The sequence below is a fragment of the Hydra viridissima genome, unplaced genomic scaffold, assembly GCF_058129835.1.
Source record: "Hydra viridissima isolate aposymbiotic clone 2 unplaced genomic scaffold, HvirCarnegie_v1 scaffold_8, whole genome shotgun sequence".
NCBI classification, from domain to species: domain Eukaryota; kingdom Metazoa; phylum Cnidaria; class Hydrozoa; order Anthoathecata; family Hydridae; genus Hydra; species Hydra viridissima.
In genome coordinates, this window is record NW_028324307.1 from 1,495,964 (window position 1) to 1,521,872 (window position 25,909).

Here is a 25,909-nt window from a genome sequence, read left to right on the forward strand (position 1 = left end):
TAGAATTTATGTCAAAATGTTATAAATGGCGAGACATAAGTTTCAAGTTTTAATAATTCATGGTGTTAGTGCGTTGCTGGGAAATTTCTGAATAAGGTTTCATGATTAATATCGTGTTATTCAACATATTTTCCTTTCGCACCACATTTAGATTTGTTGTATTTCTTATTTTCTGCGCCTGAGGTACGTTCTAAAGATGTTTGAGTCAGAACAGCATTTAAATACCCAAGAAAGTCGTGTAAGTACACAGTATCTTTAACTTTTCAACAATCATAATTATGACATTAGAATGTTTAAACTTAAACTGAAATGAAGCAGGTCAAATATTCACTAAACTCTACTTTTTAAGGTTAAAAAGGCGAGGTTTTATTTTTAAACTTATTTGAAATTGCAATTTAGTCAATTTAGTTCATCAAAGGTCTATTGCATAAAATAGCCATATAAGATACGGAGGGTTTTCACCGCAAGATTCGTTGCGCATATGATTTAAGATTAAAAGTGATCGGCATTATTCACTTTAAAGCCTATTTCAAAACAAGCTAAACAGAAGAGAGATTTACTTTTTAGTTTTAGTAAATCTAGTAGACAATGTTTCAATGAAATTTTTTGGTTTGAAAAATACTATAGATTACTAAAATTATAAAGATTTTTAGAAAACAATTGAAACGTGATGTTTTACTTAGTTTGCAAAGCACCACGGTCTGTATTTTACTTTCTTGAAAACTTCATTGTTACCACTGACAATCGCATCGATTTTAAGAACCTTGCGTAGAAAATCTTAAATAATTTAAAAGTATCCTACAAGGCATAATTCAAACCAGAATTTCGCAATTTATATTAATGGTTAAAATCCATACAATAAAACTCGATTACTAATAAAATAAAACTCGATTACCAATAAAAAGAAAAGTAATATTTCTTAATAGATTTTATGAAAGTTATAGCTGTGTATACAAAGTTTTAATTACAATTCATTTTGGGGTAATTAAAATCTGTAGTGTGTCTGCGCCTTTATGGAAACAAGATGTTTAGTTTATAGGAATTTTCAGTTTCTAATTTCCAACATAAAATGGAGAGTGTGCTAAACACCACGTGCGTAAATTTTGAGGTGACAGCAACTTTAAGGTAAATAAACTCCATTATAGCTTGATTATTTGCGCTCATGATTCTATTGCTTCTCTCTTACAATCTAAATTATAGTATAAATTATTATTATTCATTTATTTATTTACTGTTACCATATTAAAACATTATACGTATTCAAATACTATTACTTATAATATATTCTCCCATATTTATTTTAGCCTGGTGAATCAAAGCGTGAAGAATTTCGTAAATACCTTGAAAAATCAGGAGTGCTTGATTCTTTGACTAAAGGTAATTTTTACGAATAGTTACGAGTAGTTACGAGTAGTAACGAGTAGTAACGAGTAGTTACGAGTGGTTACGAGTAGTAACGAGTGGTTGTCTAGATCCTGGCGCTTTGAAGTTTTAGTTGAAAAAAAAAAAATTACTCATTTAGCAAGCACTGAAACCTCATTAATTTTTTTAAATATTTTTTAAAAACAAAAACAAGGTTAGTTTAAATTAAAAAATTGCATTAATAATGTCGAAAAAATTATCGACAAACAAGAATAATTCCAAAGTAAAACAATGTTTCATTCATGAATGGTTTTATTTCCAGATTTTAAAATTAGGTACTTTAAAAATGTTAAACACCATTTTTTTTTTTTTTGCATTTAGTTTTGGTGGAACTGTACGAAGAACCTGAGAAACCATCGAGTGCAATCGAGTATCTTTTCAGTTTTTTTTAATATTTTATATCACACAAGTTAAAGTGCGTAAAAAAGGGCGCACATTATGGCGTCCAGCAAATTGTGAATAAGTTAAAACGCCAGTAAATAATATGCTTTTTAAAAACTATTTTGAAAATTTCGTTATGAAAATTATAACATTCAACAAAAAGTAGATTTTTTTCCATTCTGCAGTTTGACAAATTAAAGAGATGTTATCTGCATTTGATCGTAGTTCATTTAAAGTAAGTTTTTATAATCATTTAAAGTCTGGTCATCTCGTTGCGCTTTTTTTAAAATCACAATCTAGCTTCCGTTATTTTAATTTTTTTAACTTCTGTATGTTGAAGTTGAATGTGGATTTTAATTAAATGATGTTATGATTTCTCAACTTTTTTAGGTCACGCTTAATGTGCGTTCTTTTATACTCTTTATTTTTGTAAAAGATATTTATGTGTGTGTGTGTTTATATATATATATATATATATATATATATATATATATATATATATATATATATATATATATATATATATATATATATATATATATATATATATATGTAAACATTCAAATATTGCAAAATATTGAAGCTTTTAGCTACGTAAAACTTCTTTTATTAAAACTTGACACGCTTAGTTTTGTAAAACACCATATTGGCGGAGTGCAACCAGAGAGTTCGGATTCAGAACAGATATCACAATTGCAAAACAGGATCAGGGATCTTGAACTTGAAGTTGACGATCTCAAAAGCAAAGTAAAAACTTCTATTGGTTTAAACTCGTAAATTGACTTGTGTTATGATAGTGGAAATAACTAATGCTGAATTAAAGTTATAAAAACTTGAGACGCACACACACTTAAATAATCGTGTTAATTTCTCTGGAGGAATTGTTTGCGAGCAGGTTCTTTTAACATAATTATTTTAAAGTAAAGTACAAGTGCACAAAGGGTTTAATCCAAATCTTATTTACTTTAGCTGGCAAGAGCGGAACAGAAAGAAGAATAACCAACAGGTACTTTTAAACCTTCGTTCTGTCCCTCAGTTTCTTTTTAATAAACTTTTGACATAAATATTTTTCTAATTTTAGGAAGTGACGTAATTTTCTACATTTGCCTCAAGATTTATCTTTGATTTTATATTAATTAATTAATTGTTATTTGTTAGATATAATTTATGAAATAAAGTTTTTGCACAAACTGTGTTTTTTTTTATTTCTTAAAATTTAAAATTTGTTCCTAAATATCTTTTCTCTTAGATTAGACCCAGTCCCCTGTTAAAACATACATACATACATACATACATACATACATACATACATACATACATACATACATACATACATACATACATACATACATACATACATACATACATACATACATACATACATACATACATACATACATACATACATACATACATACATACATACATACATACATACATACATACATACATACATACATACATACATACATACATACATACATACATACATACATACATACATACATACATACATTCTTTTTAATAGGGTTATAACTAAAGAATTTTTATACCAGAGGATAGAAAACAGGCTTAAACATAAAATAAAGCTTTTTTTGTTCAATCTTAAATATTGATTATCTAATAATTAGCATCTTTTAGCTATCAGAAAACATTTACACCACCAAGAGGTAGGAAAATACCAAACTTTCGGAAACTATAGTGGTTATTTCGCGCTTTGAAATTTCGTGCATTGTCAACTAACGGAGGTATAAGAAATTCTCCTTAAGAAGTTTTTCCCTCTGTATGCTATTGTAAAACTTCTCGATATCTTTCTCAAATTTTTTCTATGATTGTATTGTTAGTAGGGGATGGTTATAACAGTAAGGTTATAAAAGCATAGAAAGGGGTTTAAACCGGTTTTATAACTCACCAAAAATACAATGGTCATGTTGTTTCTTAGTAACCGTTCAGATCGGTTCCTAGAATCTACAAGATAATGCTTAATGTGACGTTTTCGCAGTAGATAAAAAATGGATTTCACCGCCGACAACTATAAGGTGTTTTTTTGGCATTGTAACTGTTTATTTTAGCATTGGTAAAAATTGACATGGTTTTAAAAGCTGTGCTATCCTTTCTTCGATCTTTTCGAAAATTTTAACATATAGATAGCGTCATCTTTAATTATATTTTGGGTTGAAATAAACCTTTAGTTACTACCAAAAATAACTTGTGTTGATGATTTTTTTCGTTATCAAGCTATTTAATTCTAGTTGGCAACGATGTTTTTTTTAGCCAGCTGATTCTAAAAGAGAAGAGTTTCGTCGATATCTGGAGAAGTCAGGTGTCCTTGATTCTTTAACTAAAGGTGGTTACTGCCTTAGTGCTAATTCTAGTATTTGCCTAAATTTTTACAAAAGATTATAGTATGAAATTATTTAGCAAATGGTAATCTTTTCTTTAGTTCTTGTGGCACTTTATGAAGAGCCTGAAAAACCATCAAGTGCAGTTGAGTATCCTTTCACATTTTTATAATAAGTTGCACCTCCATAATGACTTGCAGGCTAAAAAAATTTTAACTAAAGCAATTATATTAAGAACTTTTAACTAAAGCAATTATATTAAGAACTTAACAAGTTTCATTTAGCTTTTTGAGGCAGCATATTGCTGGAGGACCACCAGAAATTTCCGATGTTGAAGCACTTAGACTGGAAATATCACAATTGAAAGAGAGAAACAAAGAACTTGAAATCGAACTTTCCATTCTAAAAAGCAAGGTAAAAGAAATTTGATAAACTATTACTAAACTGTATTTTTTTATTTATCTGAACAGTTTCTAAGAAGTTATGCTTTAAATTTTCTGTTCTTTTAATCATTTGTAATAAAGATTTTTAGTAATAAAGTTTGATCATCAAATAATAAACATTAAACTAAAGTCGAATGCTCATTAAGTGTCAAAACAAGTAGCATCTTAGTATTGTAACTGTAAGATTATTTGTTCACTAATTTTTTATTATTTTTTTAAATTAAAGGTGGTTTTTTTTTTTAATGTACCTTTCTTTGTTAGTTTTGTTTTGGTGACTTAAGGAATAAAACTATTTGAAGTACCACAAATATTTAGCTCTGTATATTTTAGTTATTTTTTATTTATTTTCCAGAAAAATTATTGTTTTAAGTTGTAAAGAAGTTTTATCATATAGAACTTTTAATAATTTTTGCCCAAAGAGTGTAAAAGAGTCAGGTGGGATCTTTGCATTCAGCCTAATCAAAAGGCCTATAAAGTTGTATGTTCATAATAAGGCAAATAAAGTTTTGTGTCAATCACAAGACCAATAAAGCTATATTTTAATCATGAGGTCAATAATTTTTGTATTAAAATTATAAGAGCAAAAAAAGTTAATCGCAATGCCAGTAAAATTGTATGTTAGTCATATGGCCAATAAAATTCATTACTTATATTATAACAACTCTGTGAAATCTGTGCATTTCATTTGTTGGTAGTCTGTAAACATTTGAAGTAAACTTTTTTTTAAGATTAATCTGTTTTAATTTGCATATTAACTCCAATTAAGATAGCATGATTAAATTTACAAATATGGCCATCCATTAAGCATAAAGAAACTAAAGAGATTGAATATAATATAGGAGTGAAAATTATAACCCATATTATGACAGGTTATTCATTGTTAGTTTATCAAATTAAGATATATGAATATAAGGTAGTAAAAAAATATTACCCGAATAAATATAAATAATGACACCTTTGTTGTTACTTAAATTTTCACACAGGCGTACCATATTTGCTTGTGATGTTATTAATAAAATCTTATGAATCTTCTGTAAAAAGATTAAATCTTATTATTTATTTCAGTTTGTTAAAGCAGAAGGAAAAGACGAAGATAAACAGGTCTTTCAAATAATTTAGTTTCAAGTTAAAAGTTATATGCTTAATCCACATTCTTGCAACACCATACACTCTCACACATAACACATATGCAGGCTTAAAAATGTGATTTTTAAATAGAATTTATTAAATAATTTCTCAATATATGAATATATGTGAGCTTTCTGTTTAACATTAAAAAAGTTTTCAGTTAAATACTGAGTGTGTTTCTAGCAGTGTTTTTACTTACAGCAAGTAAAATGAGAACCACTGATAAACTTGATGCAGAATAGAGCTGTTTTAAAATCAACACTGCTAGCAGAGTAAACCAGAAAAATTTTTAAAATTCTTAATTATCCGAAAATGGATAGCATTTCTAGAATATCCTGATAATCATTCTAATCAAATTTTAAGTCTTTATTTAGTAATTATCAAGTGCAAAACAGTAACTCAAAGGCTTTGATACACTCAAAGTAATTAAGCTATTAAATCTGGGTATTTTATAGACATATTTTTGACCGCAGCATAAGCAATATAACGGAAAATTACCAATCAGTTTAGTTCTAACATATTTCTACCTTGATTATTTATTATAATTTTTTTGTGTCCATTTTAGGTGACGTAACAATGATCGCTACATAAGGTTATAACTTTTATGCGAACTATCGTCTGGAGTAACTTTGTATTTCTATAGTTTGATTGTAATTTGTTCTTTACAAAAAAAAAGTATTGTCGTCCTTTTTATTTCGTACAAATTTTGCGGTCTGTAGTACATATTTTTGGAAGACATTAAACGCACTCCACTTACGCTTTAGGGGAAAAATGTAATTTTACCAACTAGAAAAAAAATCTAGCTTAAATCCCTCTTTCGCAAAGTTGCAGACAATGTATTTGTCTTCAAACACAATCTCGTGATAAATATTTAATTGGAATATTTAAACTTACTTAAATTCATCGATTTTAGTTTTAAATTCCTATGAAATGAAAACTAATACCAAATGATAATCTACCCTGTAACCTTCCATAACCTTCAAATCTTAGTGAAATCGTTCACCTTGTTCCTCACTAACAGTGCCAAGACTTTCTAGAGAGCTGACAAGATGGTAATATAAAAGATGTAGTTTAATAGTCATGTTACAACCGAGTGCTTTGTAGCTCTCTAATAGTTTTTGAACAATTTCTGCGTAAATTACTTACACATGTGTAATTAAGAAAGTCATTGAAAACATCTTTGAAAGATAACCAATCATTATTCTTAAGGTCTGCATAGTTTCATTGAACTGTTCATCTTTAATAAGCTGCCGAATTTGTGGACCATCCACTTTACCAGCCTTGATTTTTGCAATTGAAAGTCCAGGAAATTGCAAGATGATATATTTGAAGCACTTATCATTTGTAGACAATGCTTTTACAAATTTCTTCATGAGACCTAGTTTTATGTGCAGAAGTGGGAATATTATTTTCTTCCAGTCAACCAGTGGCTATGTAGAATATTGGGATCTCCAGGTTTAAGATCTGATCTTGGGGGCCAATTTGTCTCCATCCAATGCTTTTTTGGATTGAATAGAGACAAATAATTCTGCTATCCTACATACAGAGAGAGCAGGGATACTTTGTGTTCCCACTTTGCTGACCAAGAAAGAAGCACACCATTTTAAGGTCAACACAGATGATCCAGTTGTGTTTGTTGTATTGCAACATCTCAATGATTATCTCCATTGTTCATTTTAGTTCTAGTAAGTTCTTATGTAAGTAAAATACTAAGATAAAATAGTTACAAGCTGAAAAAATAGCATACAGTAAAATATAAGCTGAAAAAATAGCATACAGTGAAATATAACTTTAACATGTTAATTGTACTGACCTATTGGAAGCTGTAAACACCACTCACCACACTTTCAATTGCAACTGCCAATCAGAATCAATGCAAACAAAGTTTTACTACAGATAAAAACAAATTCTAAAAAAAAAAAAATTCTAAAAAAAATGGAATTTTCCTTATATGTTGAGCTGCGCAGAAAAAACTTGACATGTTGGAAAAAAAAAAAACTTGACGTGCTGGAAAAAAAACAAGATGCCAAATTTGGAATCAGCGCGTCAATTTTAGTTAAAACCAGCATAAAAATCGACATCAACAGAAAAAAAGTTTCAAGTTGTTCCTCAGTGTTATATACTTTATATAATTATACATTATTGTATAATTATACATAATTACATTTACTTCTATATAAATATGTATGTAATAATGTATAACTACATAATTACTATTTATATATATAATGTATAACTACAATATATATATAAATGTATATATATTGTATATTGCATGTATAATATATTGTATGTTGCATATATAAAATTTATAATCATATATAAAATGTTTATTACAAATGTAGAATGTTTACTTAATTGTATATGTTGATTTGATTCGACTGACTCAGATTCTGGGGACAAGAAAAGAGCTTTCATAAGGCTTAAAAAAAACTGAAGCTATTATGGAACTCCATGAATTAAGACTCGATTGCTATAGACAGACTGCAAATTAAGGGTCTGCGTTAGGGTTGTTCGCCGTAAACAAAAACTTACGAAAAATTCGCATTTTTATCTTCCGTATTTCAAGTTGCTATTGCGGAAGTTGTTCTTGCGCAAATTCACCTTCCGTAATGCGTTATACGAAAAAAATAAATAATATTTATTCCGTAATAACTCTTTACAAAAAGAAACTTGCGAAACAAATCATTTCGAAAGAATACTTGCAAAACAGTTCCTTATGGAAGGAGCGTTTCGGAATGTGCGCTTACGGAATAAACTCGAAAGGATTCATTAAACTGTTATACAAAAAAATATTAGTATTTATTATTTAAATAATGTTGCTAAATGATTCTTCAATAGTTTTTACATATATATCTGTATATATATATATATATATATATATATATATATATATATATATATATATATATATATATATATATATGTATATACATTTATATACATACAAACGGGGTGGGGGTGCTGAAACAAAATATAAGGGGGCCTAACGCAGCTAAAATTTAAAAATTTTGGCCCCCGTTATATTCTGTTTCAGTTTTTTCTATTTATAAATAGAAAAAACTGAAACAGAATACTCAAATATCTAGCACTTCTTGAATAGTAAATCCTTATTCAAATTAAAACATTTTAAAAAATTTCTAAGTAGCATATGATGATAAAAATATGTTTCTTGAAACTATATTTGATATGTTGAAACAAGTCATACAAGTAAAAAACTCAAGAAATTTGAAAAACCTTGTTTTCCGCCATTTTCATTTATTTTGATATAATAAACCACTGTTAAAAAATGGCGGAAGACATGGTTTTTATGGGTTCATTGACATTTGTATTTCTTCAAAGAATATATAAACTTATAAGTTTATCTTCAAAGTAAATATAGACCTTAATTTAGATCAAAAGTTTTCCATTTTTACTAAATAAAAATCTCTCATTTTTTAGATTTCTTTGAAAATAATATTAAAATTTTTAACTTCTTTTAACCATAAAATGTAAAACAAAAGTTTTATCAAAAAACTGTTTTTACTTTTTAAATAAATGATCATTCTAATTTAATATTATTTAAAAAAGGGCACTATATTTACCAAAAAACTGTGAGGGATTTAGTGCCATTTTGTTTGTTGTTTTGAGTCACTGTGCTTCATTTCTGGCTGGCAAAACAAACTTGATTGGCAAAAAATATTCTTTACTGCGAAAGCGCGAGTTAGATATCTTGTTAATATAATTGATCTGTCTCGTAACGTTTTGTAATTATCCGGGACACAGTTTTTAAATTTCGAGAAAAAATTTATGTCCCAATTTATAACTTTATTCCGGGATAATCGTTTCCTTTGTCTCGTAATTTTTTTCCGGGAAATTCCTCGTCTCATTACGCTTTTCCCGGTTCATTTCGAGAAAACGATTCCGAGACGCAGACCCTTACTGCAAATAAATAATATTAGTCAGAATTGGTTGAAGGTGATTTTTTTCGCGCATGTTTCGTTTTCTAGTTTTGACATCATTACTCATTACTTTCTGTTATCTTATGTTTCATTCCAGTTCTTACTAAATTTAATTGGTACTTAACACTTTATCGTAAGTTGCTTGTCACTTATCACCTCATTGTTGGTAAAATCCATAATTAAATAATCAATAGTAAAAACCAATTTACAATATTGGTAATTTATGATCTATGAGTACTTAAATCTTTTCACTATTTACTGTTTTAGCATTATTCTGTATAGCAATAGTTTTTCTTTGTAAATAATGAGAAAGTGTTTTAATTATACATATTAGGAAAGACTTTGAAATGTTGTCATTTTCCAAAAAATTATTAATGCTATTCAAATATATATATAAAGTTTTGAAAAAAGTTAAAAAATGATGAAAACAATCAAAAACAAGGAAGGAGTTAAATAGATTTGAGTAAATTATAAATGTAGAAGCCATGAGTAGAGCAAAGAATTCGGTCGCGTAGTAAAGTAATTTATTACGCGACCGAAAAATAGTTGATGACGGAGAAAAAAACTTTTGAAGCATCACCATAAATTCAACTTCATCAATGAACAATCGTTCTGTATTTTTTTTTTACAAGCATACCATTTAAATAGGGGTTTCTTATGCTGCAACGAGGATATAATTGAAGATGTAAGTAAATGAATAACAAAAGAACATCGAGACAAATATTCGAAGTTAGTTTGCAAAAACAAGACTTCGCAATTGGTTGTAAAGGAAATTTTCAAAGTTTTTTCAACAGTGTGTGACAATTCAATACATTTTGTCGTATTAAGGTGCTGTGTAAAAACAACTTCAAAATTAACATTAGATTAACCTCAGAGCCGCATGGTGTGCTTAAAAGGCATAAAGCGTTTAATGATATCAGTTCCGTGAATTTATAATTTTATCATTAACACCAATTATCAGCTTGTTTTCACGTTCTCAAAAATTGCTTTTAATATTTGATATAAAGCTAAATATTTAGAAACTTTGTATTTCTAAATATTTAGTATTATATGGGCCATGAGAGCATCAACTATTCTGTTCTTGTTAACATTTGAATCATATGAAAACAATAACGAAAGTAGTAACAGTGGGTGCGTCCATGACAGCTAGAACTTACTGTATGTTAAAATAAAAATTTTGTACATATAAAGAATTCGTTAATTTATTTAGCTGATATTATATGGCATAATTGTAAGTTATTGCATACTAATTTGATAAATGGACCTGGATATTGCCATGTAACCAAGCAAATTATTCTTTGGCAGTTGAGCCTTCAATGGAGTTCATTCGCTCGGCTTCTTTCTGCCAATTCCTGTGAGACTGTAGAACTGGCACAGCGCATTGCCAAACAGCACTCATAGTCTAAGTTCATAACATGAGAGTTTCGTTCACCTTGTTCTTCTATATGGAAAAACGTGATGAACGTTTTCATCAAGACAGTCTTTGAGATCCTTATTATAGGTAATATGATGAGCGTATGATAAAGTAAATACGAAAAAGTCCATATTGTCTCAGAAGATATTAATTTCTAAATATTTTTATATACTTTGTTACAGGAACTGTAACAAACTATATAAAAATTTTTAAATATATTTTTTTAAGTAGAAAGATGTAAAAGGTAGAAAAAATAACAATTGAGCATGCTGAACCCAGACTCCTGTTTACTTGTGCTATCCGTATTTTTCATATTAATGATTCACTATGTATATATTTAACTCTAAATGTCTCATACTAACTAAACTGAAAATCTAGAATATAATGTATAAGAATCATTTACGGCTGGCATTATCTAGTTCAGTAATTGTTAAATAATATAATTGAGTGACTTTCGAACTACAAAATTCGAACTACAAAATACTCGAAAACGATCAATATCAATTTTTATCAACTTCATTTTAGAAATATTTTATAAAGTAATCATAATATATTTTTACAGCTTTCGTGAAATATTTCGTGAAATTTTATTTTGATGTGGTTTAACAAAAAAAAAATAATTTTTTTAGTGCATAAATATTATTAATAATTTTTTAGTGCATAAATATTATTAATAATTTTTGCCATCAAGACTTTTACAATAAAAAAACAACAATAAAAAAACGACATCTTGTGATGTCATCACCCATAACACTCAAGCTCACGAAAACAAAACTTTGCTCCATTAGTTTTGTGTTAAAATTATTAATCAATAAAGTTATTATTAAAAGTATAATATTTACTTCAAAAATAACGTAGAACAATGCATGACCATTTAAATATAGAAGTTTAATTGACACAACATTTTTTTTGAGAAGGTCAAAGTTAAAAAAAGAAACAAAGAATAAAAGTAGATGATGAATAAGTAATGATAAGTAATGGTCTGTTACAATAGTTTATATTAAAAAAAGGCTGAAATTTTTGTATAATTGAAAACAAATGAAGCCACAATCTTAATTCTAAAAATTTTATGGCTTTACATAGTTATATAAAATTTTATAAAACTATACGAAGAAATAAGCGAAAAAGTTAAAAACTATTAATCCAATGATATGCTTCGATAGCATTTGGCAGACCATCCTTGGTTGGCCACCTAACAAAAAAAGCAATAACAATAAATAACGACGTTTCTAATGGAACTGCGCAGATCTAAAAATCTGTAATAAAGTTAATAATCAATACAAATGCAGAAAAGATTAAAATGATAAGGAAAAGGATACTATGAATGGAATGTTTATACACTCCATTTCAAAGTAGAAGATAGAAGGTAAATCAGTTATATGAAATCGTTGCCTTAATTGTAAAGTTTAAATCCAATTAAGGTGTTATAAGATGATCTGGATTTAACCATGCGCGCAAAGAGCCCAAAATAAAAATCTGATTTTTGAGAAAACCTTCTGGTATCATGGATTGAGATAGGAAGCGTTAAAAAATTGATGGAAAGAATGCCATATTTTTATAAAGCCGTCATCAATTTGAAGATTAGACTTTTTGGAGAACAATTCATTTAGAATCAAAATTCAAAATTTAAATAAATTCAAAATTTTTTTTAATTAAGAAAATTCAATTTCTTGTTGAGAAAATGTTTCGTTTTCGCGTCCTCAACGTAAAATATTTGATAACGACCTTCACTTGAAAATATATGTAACAGTTAAACCGACTAAACGATCTTTACTCAGTCATTTAAAATTATTCAATTTCATTTGCTCAAGTTCATTGGTGATAACTCATCTTCTCAAAGCTTAAATGAATGTTGTTCGTTTGATTTTCTATGCGACGTATATAAACATTATTCTATCCATAGATAGTTGGCAAATTTCTTTAAAATTAAATAAAATATAATTTTCAATGATACATCTAAAGCAACCGGGATCTCTCTAGAACATATCAAGAACATGTCCCGATTCCCGACGAAGGTTGGTGAAGCTTACCTTCAGATGTTGTGTTAAAAGCATACCAATTGCTTTGAGCCGCACGTTCTGGTGTTACATTGTTTATCTCAGCCACCAAAACCATTACGTTGTATTTAGTAGTTTTTGTTAAGCCAACTATATCTATAAAATTCGTCTTGGTTTTTAATTCCCTTTCTTCAGTAATGTTCCCTCCAGTGTAAACGATCTTGTACAATGTGGCATTGGTGAAGTTATCCCAAGAGACGTTGAGACTTGTTGCTCTGGACGATGATTTGACGTTTGTGATGTCAGGATATGCATCTAAGTAAGATAAATTTGCTCACGAGTGACACAGCTCTATTATTTTACAAAACATAGATTCTGTTGTTTCTTCTATATTTTCTAAGTGCAAAGCATATTTTCTAGTTTGAGATGAAATTGAAAAAGTCCTTTTTTAAAAATTTTAAAACTATTATTTATTATCTTATCATCTTATTAAATTGTCGCTGTAGAGTTTTAAAGACTTCCAATAAGAACTTTTAAAACTTTATAAAAATGATAAGATAAATTATTCTGATTTACCTGAATTCATCGTCAGCCTTACCAAACTATTTAGCAACACTGCTGATGAAGCAATAGTGTTGTTGAATTCCAAAACTATACAAGTAATTGTGCAAGTGGATCCTGGATTAAGATGATTTATAGCCGTTATATTTGTTGAAGCGTTTTGTTTGAATACTTGTGGAAAAGGATTTTTTATAACCATGACTTGGTATAGAGTGGCATCAGGAATGGCATCCCAAGTTATATCAACTCTGTTTTTATATATTGGTGACGCCCTACGTAAGTTTGTTATGCCAAGAGAACCTAAAAAACAAAAGAATAAAGTTTCTTAGTTCTCGAAAAATGTATAACTCTTGTTATAGTTTGAACCAGCTGATATTTAGCACAAAAAATGAAACTTATCAATCTATAATAAATCTTACCAATAGCAGAACTAAGATTATAGAAGATTACAAGAACTAGATATAAGACTATTCCCATCCTCTAAAACAAAAGCGTATTTAAATATTTGCTGTATCACACGCATACCGTGCTGGTGCTTGATCTTTTGCACCACCCCCTCATAGAATGGTATGCAATGGGATAAAAAAAAAACAGGTAGATGCTCGTCCTTTGATATAAATTATATCTATATTATTTCATAACTTGTTAACTTATTTGTGTTGATCTGATTTATCTAATTGAACATATACAATAACCTTACAAGAAATGTTAAAATGATGTTTTTTTAAGAACATTAACAAGCCCCAAACACTGTCCTTTCATTACACTGGCTTCGATTTTATTTTGTTTAGGTTTCAGATCTGAAAAAAAGTTTTTGAGAGAAGAGAAGAAGAGAAGATTTTTTTAAGATGTTGAGAATAGTATATAAGTATTTTTGAATGAGATTGCGAGTTTCTAAATGTGTTGGGAAATTATTAAAATGATATATTTGAGTTAAACATCTTGGAATATTTATCAAGCATTTTTCAAATATTTTACAAGAGGCGACAAAGACCAGTTTCAAGTATTATTTGTTATGCATATTTTGATTTAAGTGTTAGAAGTCAACGGGTCTACCATTACATGTGTTGCGCTAATCAAATCATGTTAAACGTATCGTGTTTGAATTGGTTAGTATTATATAAAAAATTAATGTTCTCCTTGGGAATCATGGTTATCGGAGCATCTTCCTATCTTGCAGTCAACTATCAAACAACAACAGACTCGAGCACTTCATCTACTACTAGCTATGGTCTACGATATGTGTTTAACTATATTGTATAATAATATTTATAATAAATAATTGAACTCGTTTAACAACTCCATATATAAGCACAACAACAGCATGAACTGTACACGAAACATTTACGAGCTATACACGAATCATACACAAATCAGACACAACCACACAAAGAAATAGATAAGTTAATTGGCTTGATGAAGAATAGATAAATTTATTTACTTGATGTTCACTTTGAACTAATACACGCACAAAATTATTTCGATTTTTCCATTTGAGTTAAACTAACTTTTGTAATAGCGATGCAGAAAATGTTCTAAAACATTTTTTGCCTCGCTCCTTTCGTTAATGCACTGTGAGGGGCGGTAGTTTTCAATGTGACACTGTTGTAGAATGAAGGCGGTAGTTTTAAAAGTATCATTATCGTCAGAAGTGTGATTGTGTAATAGATGGGTTAGTAGAGGTTTAAGGAGGTATGGGTTTGAGGGTTAAATAGAAAGAATAAGAAAATAAAGGTTGAGATTCTGGGGACTGTTTGGTTAGGAAACTTTCTTCTTTTTCTTTATTAGAAACGGCAAAAATTCCGCTTAATTTTCTGTAGTCAAAATTTTCCTCTGACCTCTAACTCTTTGCTTTTTTTGTTTATCAAAAATTTTTTCTCTTTTTGCTTTATCCACAAAAAAACTTAGTTTAGTTCGTTGACCCACAAAAAATGTTCTAACTTTTTTTTATTGAGCTTTTATAGTTTTCAACTATTGCTTGCTTTTATTGCTATGCCAACTTATTCTTTGTTTACCTGACAGGATACAGGTAAACAAAGAATAAGTTGGCATAGCAATAAAAGTAACTTTTTGAAAAGAAAATAGTTGTCAGAAATTTCCCTTTTTTTTTTCGAAATGGACATTTGTTGTTCCTAGGGACAGTTTAGGAACAAATATGTTCATTTTGGTGCAAGGTTTACATGAGTTTTTTTGAATGCTACTTTTTAGACAGCACAACAAAGCCTAAAAATTTAAGGTATGTTTTTTAACAAGGGAGTAATAACTAATTTTTTACGCCCCATGCATCGCATTTTACGCCCCATCCATTGTATTCCAAGGTACAATACCAGGTTTTAGACGCTCATTGGTTCGTGAATGTGATGGTAATTTTTAATTTGAACGTAATTTACATATTAGATCTTCCTCTTCTATTTCATAGGGCATTTCATCTCTCAATAAGAAAGAATTCCTTCGAGTTTTAACAAATTTTTGAATTTCATATACAATGTCAATTTGTATATAAAATTCAATACTTTGTTAAAACCTTAATTTTTTTTCGTTCTTCAACTGACTTCTTTTTTTGTGTATCTGTAAGTATTCTGATTTTTCCTGGCAATCTACCCTATGAAATTTTCATTTTGGCTGAAGCTTTGGGAAATAAGCTAACCATTTCTGAAGTTACAACTGTAAATGTTTATTATGCAAACGTTCAAAGGATCTGTACTTCATATCTCCATGATGATGGTTAGGCTACATTTGCCACTACACAGGTGTTGGTTGATGAGCCTTATCATTATCTGTAATTTTTTATTCTTCTTGTTCTAAAAAGAGAGAAAAAGCAAACAAATTAGCTTGCTTATGAAGTTTGATCTTAAACTTAGCGCTATATACATTGGCTACAAATGAATAGATTAGCATAAAATGCAGCTATCCCAACTGTAGTTTTCTCTCGATAAACACAACAATGAATTTAGATGTTTTTATTTTTAATAAACAGAACTCTTTTATAAGATAATCATCCACAAGCCCTGAAAAAATGTCATTAAAAAACCACTTAAAACGTATTCACAAATAGTATAAGTTGGAGATTAATTAGAAATATAAAAATTACTAACCACGTGATGGATGGTTCACGTGCTTTCCACAATGGAATTACACCAGCTCTGTAAATTGATAAATGTATTTTGTCAAAAAATTAAGTATACGTACCTAAGGATGTCCCATGACACAATAGTAATTTTGTCCCAAGGTACAACACATTGCAGAAGTGGAAAACATGGCTGTTAAAAGTGTTTGAGTTTAGTTGAACAGATCAAACATTTCATTGGAAAAAGCTTCAAAGTTTATTACGCCATAATTTTTATTACAGATCAAACAAACAAAAGTAGAAAAATAAAACAACGAAACATCAAATATTAATTGACCAATAACAGATTTTCCTTTTATTATTCAGCTTCCACAAAAACTGAAAAGTTGCCAGTTACTTTACACTAACTCTAAGTGGCCAGATGAACTAAGAAAGGTTAGTTTGGCCTGGTCACACACAGATGGCTTAGCAATGCAGTTTGTCCTGAAGTAAAACTGTTCTAGTTACAAAATATGAAAATTTCAATAATTTTCACAAAAATATAAAAAAATGTTTTAATTTTTAACAAATTTGGCTTGAATTGTTTATTTCAGGAATTATAATATATTTTTGTTTGCCAAAAAGCAGTTATGCTTAATTGAAATATTTAGTCGTAGCAAACCGACGTTAAAAACAGTATTGTCCTTGAGGAAAAACTGAATTGCTATGATGTGCAACAAATAAACTAGGTCAGCAATAAAATGAGCACATCCTGTCATCCTGTCTATCTTGCAACCGCGAACTAAGTCACCCCCAATGCAATAGCAGAGATTTTTCATCGTTTTCTTAAATTGCATTAAAAAAACATTTAATTACAATATTAAATTTCATTAGTCTGAATAAATAATTTAAATTTTGCGATGACAGTTAACCGTTGCTTTGTATTCAGCTGAATAATAGTTAAAATATGAAACAGTCTTGCAGCTGACAATTGCATTTAACTGCTGTACATATATTAAATAACCTTTAATGATCAAAGCACGAGGTTAATTTCCTACGTGCACAATACTTAGAAAAAGGTAGTTGTGCGTTGCATAGTTTACTGAAAAATTTTGTTTTTTGGAAAAACATTGAATTTTTTGGATAGATATTATCACAGTTTTTACATTTAGGTGACGGTAGATTATGTATTATACAAAGTTGCAAACCTCTGTCCGACAAAAGCCCTTGCTCCAAGAAAAGTCTTTGGTGGTGTGATAGGGTTGACCTAGCGGAACAATAGTATGCATCCTCTGAAATCTTATCTAATCATAATGAACTATAAAGCGAAAATATGATTATTTGTCTTGAAAATGTCACCGTATGCTAATGCGATGCACAATGACTTAGGATGACCAAAAAACGGTAAAAACTCAGTAAAATTTGATAAACATTGTAAATAAACATATTTTATGTGGAAATAATAGTTTTTTTGAATCAAAGAATTCAAATTCGTTAAAATTTTGTTTACTACGTGGACTTTTGACGCGTACATCGCACGCATATGCGTTCACGCGCGCGTAAGGTTTCCCTTCATATTCTAAAAGTAAAAATGTTTATTAAATGAAAAAAACACATATCTCCTTGGATTTCAGTGGAACATGTTTTTAGCTGATATTTAAAATAAAAAAATATGTATATACTATTTTATTTTAGAAAGTTCTTCTAATTTGAACAAAAAAAATCAGATTTTGATTTTTTTTAAATACATTTGAAATATATAAAGTTAAAAGATTATGTTAAAAGTAAATAAAGACTTTTATTTAGATTAAAAATAAAAATCTCTTATTTTTCAGACTTCATTGAAAATATTATTTTTAACTTCTTTTAACTATAAAATATAAAATATAAGTTTTTATGAAAGAAAAGTTTTTACTTTTTAAGTAAATAATCATTGTAATTTGATATATTAAAAAAGGGCACTCTATTTACAAAAAAGTTGTGAGGGGTCTAATGCCACTTTTTTGATGCCATTTTTTTGATTTTTTTGAATGCATTTGCTTGTCTTGTCAATCACATAAATCAATTCTCTTAAGATGATGTTACCAAAACCCCTTAACATTTACAATTCTGGAGTTGTTTCGTTCTTATTGCAACAATTGTTAATAATTGCCTCACCACGAGTTTTTTTTCTTCTGGTTTGTGACCGTGTAATCAATGATTGAAGCTTGTAATTAAAAAATAAAAATAAAAAATCAGATACAAAACTTTTCTAACATTTTTAAAATGATTTTAAGCAATGGTTGAAAGCAGTTTTTTTTATACGTTAACAAAGTATTCTGAGGCGCAAGAGAGGAACTATGATTGACCATTTATTACCCTTTTCCGATTTGAATGGATTATTGATTTTCTGTCACAGAACAATCGATATTTAGCCGAACGTTGCAACAATTGTTTTGCAAAGAACTCACTAAACTTTCAAATGGAAAAACATAATATTCTGTTGAGACTTACCGAAAATTTTCCTCGCAGATTAAAAGTTTGTAAAAATGAAACGTTCTGTAAAGTTTACTTAAGGTAAAAGTTTTTCTGCTCTTCTACAGTGTTCCGATAATTTAATATAATTTGGGAAACATTGGCGATAAATGAATATAATTTTGGAAAAATAAACTTAGTTCACGTTGTCATAGTGATTTTGAGTGAAAAAATGGGTTATTAAAAACAAGAACTTCTCATTAATACCATCGTCCCATCTTTTAGTAGTTAACAAAGCACGAATATATAACCCGATTGTTTCAAGAGGTTCACATAGAAAACTTTAAACGTAGGCCTTTTAAATCCATCAACTTTTAGATTTGAATATCAAAAAGGCAAATTTAATATTAATATTAAATCTGATATTAATTATAAATGTTAAAAAGATTGGTATTATTAATTATTCATAACTTTAAATTAAATTTTTTGTTACTGAAAAGTTTTACTTAAAAACAATCATAAGAAGAAAATTTGGTTTTAATTTCTCAGGTGTGGCCACGTTTTTAGTTTGCCGGTAAAAAAAAATTAAAAAAATGCTATGAAATTAAAGAAAGCAATCTTTCGCATACTGTAGTTAAAAAAAACATTCATAAAAGAGTTTCGCGTGTAACTTAAGAGCTCCGGATTTTGCGCATGCTCATTTTTGCGAAGGTTTAAAGACGGAAAAGTTTTTGCGTTTTATAATTTTCTCAAAAATAAGGAATCTTTGTTGTGCGAACAACGTTTACTATCAGTTGCTGCCAAAAAAAGCTTCAATGTGCAAAGTGACACTGCATCAAATTTTGATGTTGAGATTAAAGTATGAGAAAATTTGAGGTTAATTAAAAGAAAAAAAATATAACTCAAAACATTCTAGAGATTTTAACAGTCTGCTGCACTTTTAACAGTCTGCTGCACTTTTAACAGTCTGCTGCACTTTTAACAGTCTGCTGCACTTTTAACAGTCTGCTGCACTTTTAACAGTCTGCTGCACTTTTAACAGTCTGTTGCACTCTATTCAAATTGTATACGATTCTACATATTGTGGTTATTCTGCCAGTTACAACATGGACTTGAGAGAGGTCTAAACCAAGAAGAGCGGCGACTGAGATCTGACTTAGATTCTACTATTCAATCGGAAAACATTTGTAAATTTTTACATATGAAGTACCACCAGTAATAAGCAAAGTGGCACACTGAGTTTATTACGGCAAAAGGCTCCATCAATTTCAACTCTTTTTCATTTCTGTTTAGAAAAAACTGTATAAAAAATGTAAAACTTAACAAATGTCAAATGTTACTGGTGCAGAGACTTAACTTACTTGTAAAATACTCTAATGATTAAAATCAAGAAATAGTTTATATTGCACACTTGTGATTATATCGATAGTCACCCATACTTAAACTGAATATAACCCGATTAGGGACCCACTTTAATCTGTAATTTTGAATCCTATGATTGAACTATATACAGGGTGACAAAAAAACAGCTGGCTTAAAATTCAGTTTTCTGTAACGAAAGTTTTTTTATAAGTTTTTTATAAAGCAAAATAATTTTTGTTTTATTTAAATCATCACATTTTTATGTGCCATCTATTTATTTAGTGAAACAAGAACCATATCGGATTTTCATTTGTAACATTTATACAAACATCGTTATGCAAACCTAAGAGACTTGATTTTTTAAGAGATTTTTATTTTCGCTTTGATATTGATTAATTGTACTGTGTTTTTAGCATATCGAATAAGCGTGTTGCTAATTTGGAGCTTTTTCGTTAAGGAAAATGTCAGTGTGAAATATTGCGTTTGCTCAATGTGCCTTAACGAGCTTATTTCAAACCCCATTATCCAGTTCAAAGAGCTTGGTTACAAATACGATTTTTGTAACCAAGCTCTTTTAAAAAAAAACAAAAAAACATTTACATCACAAATAATCTTTTGATATTTCTTTTTTCAAACTTTCAAATAATTTATTGTAATATTGTATTATTTTTAAATGACAAAATCAAAGAGATATTTAGAAGTAAACTCATAAAGGTTACGAAAAAATTTGTTCTTTGTTTGGATTTTGGACCAAAAGAAAACACACTCCAACAATATGTAGAGAATATATAGAAAGAAAGAACGATAGGGCAAGCAATAAATTGAGAAATGCTCCCCTCCATCCCTGAATTTGAAACCCATTGAGTTGTCAAGGAAAAGATTAGACAGCAATCGCCGAAATAATCGAAAAAACCTGCCATAAATCGAAAAATCAGTTGAATTACATAAATATTTGCGCTTAATATTAGTTTCTAAATATAGAACGCCTTTCCTCAGTTTTTCAGCCTTTCGTTCATTCACTTGCTAGATCGAAATTTAAAAACAGTTGACCCATTCCATTTGAACTTTTTTCTCTTTTGCTCATTTAGTATAAAAAAAATTAGTTGTTTAATACAAATAAAAAATTTGAAAACTTTAATAGAGAGAAATTTAAAATATCTTATTGCAATATTTACTGAAGCTTTCAGCTAAGACTCGTGTTTTCAAAAATGTCATTTTTGTTCGGTTATTTTCATTTTAACTTTAATTTTGTGAAGAATTTTTTCAATTTTTCCAAGCATTTATTGGAACCTGGAAATAAATGTCTTTGTATACACAACTATGATTGCAAAACCTTAAGCTGGTTATCTAAATCTTTGTTTTTTAAAATTTCAAAAATTTCCAGACGAATAATTTGCAAAGAATTTCCATTTGAACTTTAGAATGAAAATGAATTGAAAAATTGAATAAATGACAAAGAATTTCCATGCGAACTCTGAAATAAAATTGAATGAAAAACTCAAACACAATTTACAAATTTATAGAATTAAAGATTAAATTAAACAAAAAGTAAACTATGTTTTTTGTTATTTCAATGTCAAAAAGAAATGTAAAAATATATACAAACATATGATAATACAAAAACGTAAAAATGCAATATCCTTAATTAAAGTTGTTTTATTGCATTTTGCAAAGTCAGTTTCTTAAAAAAACCTTGGATCTAATTCAATATGCAATTTTACTGATTATTTTGTAAAAGAATTTCCGCCATTATGGATCCAAAAAATCATAACATGTACAAGAAAAAATTACTATGTAAAAATAGACAAAAAAAAATTTTCATGAATTAGTAGAATAGACTTTTATTAAAAATGTCTAAAAAATAATTAGTGGGGATAGAAAGTGGGGAACATTGCAGATTCACAACTTTCTGATTGCTTGAAAGTTTTGATTTTGAAGTTATGATCAAGTTAAAAAATGAACTTTTTTTTGTGTACATTTTTGACACTTAAAATTTTAAACAAGAAGCACAAAAATTCTTACTGAAAAGTTATAAAAATAACTTGAAGAGGATTGTCCATTATTTTTCTTTCATTGATCATAATTTTTTTTTTTTTTGTAAACAATACCGTTTTTTGAGCACAACGAAACAACGACATTTTTGAGCAAAAACTTCGTTGTTTATAAAATCACAAAGCATTTGCTTGACTTGTGTGGATGTAGTTACTGGTAAAGTTTATGAACTTTTCTCTTACGTAATAAAATGCACCTGGCCTTTGTTTATGTTTTTACAAAATAACAAGTTCAAAGAAATTTTTTTTTTTCTTACTTTGGTCAGAATTTTTAAAAATTTACCCACTGTTTGTTGTTTTCTGCATTTTACTCTCAAAAGGTTTTCGAAAACTCAAATCATTTCATGCAAAATTACAAGGCACTAGATAATCGGTATCGTGTAAGTTGATGTCTAGAGGGATGGTCTCGATTAGTGTGGTACCGCTTAAAGCCACAAGTTAATCGATACCGAATCTCGGTTCTCGTCTAGTATCGACACGATACTTAAGTATCGAAGTCGAGACCACGCGATTCTGGTATCGAAGGTATCGTTTCGGTACTGATGGTATCATTTAGTATCGCAGCTCGGTTCTTTACGAGAATTTTTATTTCATTTTTATAAACAATAACTTGAAATAGTAAATTTATGTAATAACTGAAAGTTATATAATTGACTCGTAGTATAATTGAAATTCCCAAGGATCCTATGCCTAAGATCTTATGATCTTATAAGTATCGATGACGTCATACTTATTATTTAATGTCTCAACGGTATCTCAATTTTTAATTTAATTTATCGTGTGGTATTGCTTCAGTGAATTAATTTTTCATCTGGCATCGTTATTTTAATTAAATCTTAAGTGGTATCGTGTTTCTCGTCAGGTATGGTCTTTCATTCTGCGTTTAAGTTTCAACAACTTAAGTAAACTAATCATCATTTATCATCCACCTGCAACATTTTTAATCTGGGATTTCAACAAAAAAATATAGGTAAGTAGAGGTTAAATTAACCAAACATCCAAAAATCTTAAATGTAGTTTGTTCATGATAAATTTAAAACTTCAAGTTTTCTTTTTTTTTCTTATTGATAACAAACGTAACTATGCGACATTTCGATAGCATACGATTCTTTTTTCTATTGGTATCGTGTGGTATCGAATTGATATTGATGGTATTGACATTTGTATATAAGCGATACTATATTATTCGAGACCATCCTTCTCGGTATCGACTTACGCGATTCCGATTATTTAGTGACTATCAATTATATGAGTGAAAACCGATATAACTGATACCTTCGATACCAGTATCGCGTGATTTCAATATCGATACTTTAAGGTATTATATTGATACCAAACGAGAGCAAAAACTCAATAACGATTACTTAGCGCCTGAAAATTACATGGAAATGCATTATTTTAAAGAGGTCCCAAACTATTGGTTGGTAAAATAAAACATAAATATTTTTAATCCAACTTTTTTAATTTTTGTTTAAATTTAAAGTTTCATAAATTTTTTAGCGTTATTATTATTCTTTTTTTTTTTTTTTTTCATAATTCACTAAAATTGATATTTGAAAATTTTTCCATGCACAGTGGGCCAGGAGTGGACAAAAAAAAAGCAAAAAAGGTTGTTAAAAAATGGTGAGACAAAACTCTGATCAAACTGTAAACATAAAAATCATTGTGATATTTTTTTGCTGCTTGTGCGAAAATAATAAAACAAAACCCAAAGATAATATTAAAAATCGAGCTATAAAGTAATTTATCGGTCAATAATTAACAATTATGGTAACTGTGTTACCTCCAGCCAATTATCTACCTATTACAGGTCATTTATACATCAATTATATGTCAGCACAAGTCATTTGACAGATTAGAGTTGAGGAGGCTAAACAAGTTTTTTAAGGAGAAGTCGAAACTTCTCCATCACTAGATTAAGATTAATTTAAGTCACAGAACTGTATGTCACACTGTATTCCTGATATCTTATGCTAAAGGGACTTATTAGCTCCTTCCCACACAACATAAGACGTTTTTATACGTTTTAGTTAAGATGACTGGCAGTGTTTCATTTTAGACCAGTTAAGACGACTTTAAGACGTTTTAAATAAGACAACTTACAGTGTTTCATTTTAGACCAGTTTAAGACGATTTTAAGACCAATTTCAAGACGTCTTAAATTCGTCTTTAAGACGACTTGTTGTTGGGTGGGTTGCGTATTAGCTCCTTATATTTGCTCCATGTTCAGACTCTAAACTAGAGCTTGAGCTCCCTATTGACAACTTTACAATTAAATACTTTGGCACATTTTGCTTTGTAAGTTGCATGCATAAATGATTCATGTTGACCATGAACTGTAACAACATAAAGAATCCAAAAAGTATGTTATTTAAATCTTATGCGTCAAAAAGTTATGTACTTTACATAATTAAGTAATTTAAAGTAAAATAAGTTTACTTTACCCCCTGCTTATTTGAATATTATATTTATTTTCTCTAAGTTTTACGGGTTTTTTTTCAGTTTGTTTTTTATACTTATCAAATTAAAAAAAAATGTTTTTTTTATTTTTTATTTTATTCTAGTTAAAACCTGTCTTTTTTTGTCCTGCAATATAAAGTAACCTCGATGTACACCTCGATGTACATAGAATTTGTTTTAGACAAAGGATGATTAATCTTAGTCTTAAATTAAAACTGTATTACAATTTTAAATGCAGTTTTTAATTGAACAATGTATCAAAATTATAAATTAATTATTCTTTGAACAACAATCGCATATTACAAAATAAGATTAAAATTGGAATTCCCAAAAGTAATGCCTTGGAAAATTGGAACTGTAAAAAATTTAAAAAATCTAAATCGTAGCTTTATTTCAAAAAGTGACTCATTAAATATCAAAATATAAACAATGTTTTATAGCGAAATACTTATATTACAGGGTATGTAAAAACTCGTAAGGAATTTCGTTTAAAATGCTCCATCATGATGAATCGTTGAGATATGCTAACGAGAACTGTGCCAAAAACAATCAATAAAAAATCTATCAAAGAGCTGATCTCCGTAAGAATAAAGCCTGCAAATATCGCAAATGTTTTAAGCTGCAGTTAGGGGTCAGTTTACAGAATGAAAAATGAGTCAGATGACAAATATAAGCGTCAGAAGTAACTTGGAAGAGGTACTTCTCTCAAGTCAAAATAAAAAAGCAAATTCATAAGATCTATGAGAAAAACGGCCAGGGAAGCTGGATTAATTGAGTGTACCATCAGGATCATCATCAAGGATAACCTTAAAGCAAAGTCAAGGGCAAGAACAAGACGTTACATGATTACAGACTCAATAAAAGTTTCAAAACTGATAATAGATTTCAGTTTAGGGCGTAACATATA

The 25,909-nt window shown here is 28.8% G+C and overlaps 3 protein-coding genes across 6 annotated transcripts; 2 read left to right on the forward strand and 1 right to left on the reverse strand.

Annotated features, from left to right (window-relative positions):
• Nucleotides 1-95: 95 nt before the first annotated feature.
• Nucleotides 96-2,993, forward strand: LOC149884450 (c-Myc-binding protein-like). The gene is made up of 6 exons (XM_090095036.1): nucleotides 96-238; nucleotides 1,305-1,377; nucleotides 1,744-1,792; nucleotides 2,433-2,550; nucleotides 2,773-2,809; nucleotides 2,885-2,993. Exons 1-5 carry the CDS (start codon nucleotides 197-199, stop codon nucleotides 2,800-2,802), a joined length of 312 nt encoding a protein of 103 aa, XP_089951162.1. The 5' UTR covers nucleotides 96-196; the 3' UTR covers nucleotides 2,803-2,809; nucleotides 2,885-2,993.
• Nucleotides 2,994-3,745: 752 nt separating this feature from the next.
• LOC145186869 (c-Myc-binding protein-like) lies at nucleotides 3,746-6,409 on the forward strand. Of its 2 annotated transcripts, XM_090095034.1 has the most exons (6): nucleotides 3,746-3,842; nucleotides 4,078-4,150; nucleotides 4,247-4,295; nucleotides 4,430-4,559; nucleotides 5,654-5,689; nucleotides 6,282-6,409. In XM_090095034.1, the coding sequence occupies exons 1-6, from the start codon at nucleotides 3,816-3,818 to the stop codon at nucleotides 6,288-6,290; spliced, it is 324 nt and encodes a 107-aa protein (XP_089951160.1). In that variant the 5' UTR covers nucleotides 3,746-3,815; the 3' UTR covers nucleotides 6,291-6,409. The 2 variants fall into 2 exon arrangements, with proteins under 2 accessions (XP_089951160.1, XP_089951161.1); XM_090095035.1 differs by lacking the exon at nucleotides 5,654-5,689.
• Nucleotides 6,410-11,588: 5,179 nt separating this feature from the next.
• On the reverse strand, nucleotides 11,589-19,318 carry LOC149884451 (uncharacterized). 3 transcript variants are annotated; one of them, XM_090094481.1, is made up of 6 exons: nucleotides 19,169-19,297; nucleotides 18,294-18,325; nucleotides 14,049-14,108; nucleotides 13,645-13,929; nucleotides 13,102-13,383; nucleotides 11,589-12,263 (listed from the first exon to the last, which is right to left on the reverse strand). In XM_090094481.1, the coding sequence occupies exons 3-6, from the start codon at nucleotides 14,104-14,106 to the stop codon at nucleotides 12,175-12,177; spliced, it is 714 nt and encodes a 237-aa protein (XP_089950607.1). In that variant the 5' UTR covers nucleotides 14,107-14,108; nucleotides 18,294-18,325; nucleotides 19,169-19,297; the 3' UTR covers nucleotides 11,589-12,174. The 3 variants fall into 3 exon arrangements, with proteins under 3 accessions (XP_089950607.1, XP_089950606.1, XP_089950608.1); XM_090094480.1 differs by lacking the exon at nucleotides 18,294-18,325 and having other exon boundaries at nucleotides 14,049-14,109; nucleotides 19,169-19,318; XM_090094482.1 differs by lacking the exons at nucleotides 14,049-14,108; nucleotides 18,294-18,325 and having other exon boundaries at nucleotides 19,169-19,306.
• Nucleotides 19,319-25,909: the final 6,591 nt, after the last annotated feature.

Bases quoted from the DNA above. Each gene is read 5' to 3' on its own strand.
- LOC149884450 (XM_090095036.1), top strand. From the start codon at position 197: ATGTTTGAGTCAGAACAGCATTTAAATACCCAAGAAAGTCGT. The intron at 239-1,304 runs GTAAGTACACAG...TATTTATTTTAG, and splicing joins TAAATACCCAAGAAAGTCGT to CCTGGTGAATCAAAGCGTGA. The intron at 1,793-2,432 runs GTATCTTTTCAG...TGACACGCTTAG, and splicing joins AAACCATCGAGTGCAATCGA to TTTTGTAAAACACCATATTG.
- LOC149884451 (XM_090094480.1), bottom strand. From the start codon at position 14,106: ATGGGAATAGTCTTATATCTAGTTCTTGTAATCTTCTATAATCTTAGT. The intron at 13,384-13,644 runs GTAAATCAGAAT...TATCTTACTTAG, and splicing joins AAGGCTGACGATGAATTCAG to ATGCATATCCTGACATCACA. The intron at 12,264-13,101 runs GTAAGCTTCACC...TTTTTTTGTTAG, and splicing joins TTTTAACACAACATCTGAAG to GTGGCCAACCAAGGATGGTC.
- LOC145186869 (XM_090095034.1), top strand. From the start codon at position 3,816: ATGGATTTCACCGCCGACAACTATAAG. The intron at 4,296-4,429 runs GTATCCTTTCAC...AGTTTCATTTAG, and splicing joins AAACCATCAAGTGCAGTTGA to CTTTTTGAGGCAGCATATTG. The intron at 4,560-5,653 runs GTAAAAGAAATT...TATTTATTTCAG, and splicing joins TTTCCATTCTAAAAAGCAAG to TTTGTTAAAGCAGAAGGAAA.